This window comes from Mixia osmundae (genome assembly GCF_000708205.1).
Source record: "Mixia osmundae IAM 14324 unplaced genomic scaffold scaffold_42, whole genome shotgun sequence".
NCBI lineage: Eukaryota > Fungi > Basidiomycota > Mixiomycetes > Mixiales > Mixiaceae > Mixia > Mixia osmundae.
Genome location: NW_014575522.1, coordinates 1 through 434, shown reverse-complemented (window position 1 = coordinate 434; position 434 = coordinate 1). Strand labels below are relative to the sequence as shown.

The 434-nt window shown below is 53.9% G+C and overlaps 1 protein-coding gene across 1 annotated transcript; it reads left to right on the top strand.

Annotated features, from left to right (window-relative positions):
• Positions 1-265: 265 nt before the first annotated feature.
• L969DRAFT_20629 (uncharacterized protein) lies at positions 266-421 on the top strand (the record flags this gene model as incomplete). Its single annotated transcript, XM_014709172.1, has 1 exon — positions 266-421. A coding segment is annotated over one exon (156 nt), but the record flags the coding sequence as incomplete, so codon positions are not given.
• Between the last annotated feature and the right edge of the window lie 13 nt (positions 422-434).

Genomic DNA, 434 nt, shown 5'->3' with positions numbered 1-434 from the left:
ATGCAAAATATGTTACGTCTCCTTATAGCCACGGGTGGATCAGCGCGGAGAGACGGTCACTTCGCTAGAGTCCGAATCGAGTGCGCCGTCGGAGTAAGCAGCACCGTCGGAGAGGCATCGTCGGTGGCTGACTAAAAGTCACTGATCGTCATTATGGAGGGTACAAGTATGGTACTGTCGCAAGGGTGACATTGTACGTGTACCTCGCGCGCTCGCGCTCGCGTCTTTGTAATAGCGATTGCTGGGAACAAGTCAACCAGCGAGGATGGACTTTGAGGGCTACAGCGCTCAAGTCTTCCCTGTTGGTAGGCTGTCTACAGGCTACAGGGGCAGCTACAACGATGCGCAAGACGCAGAATTATACTTGGCGCTCGTCAGACAGGAAGCATCAAAAGCGCCAAAAGTGCTCAGAGCCACCATCGTCATCGACGAGT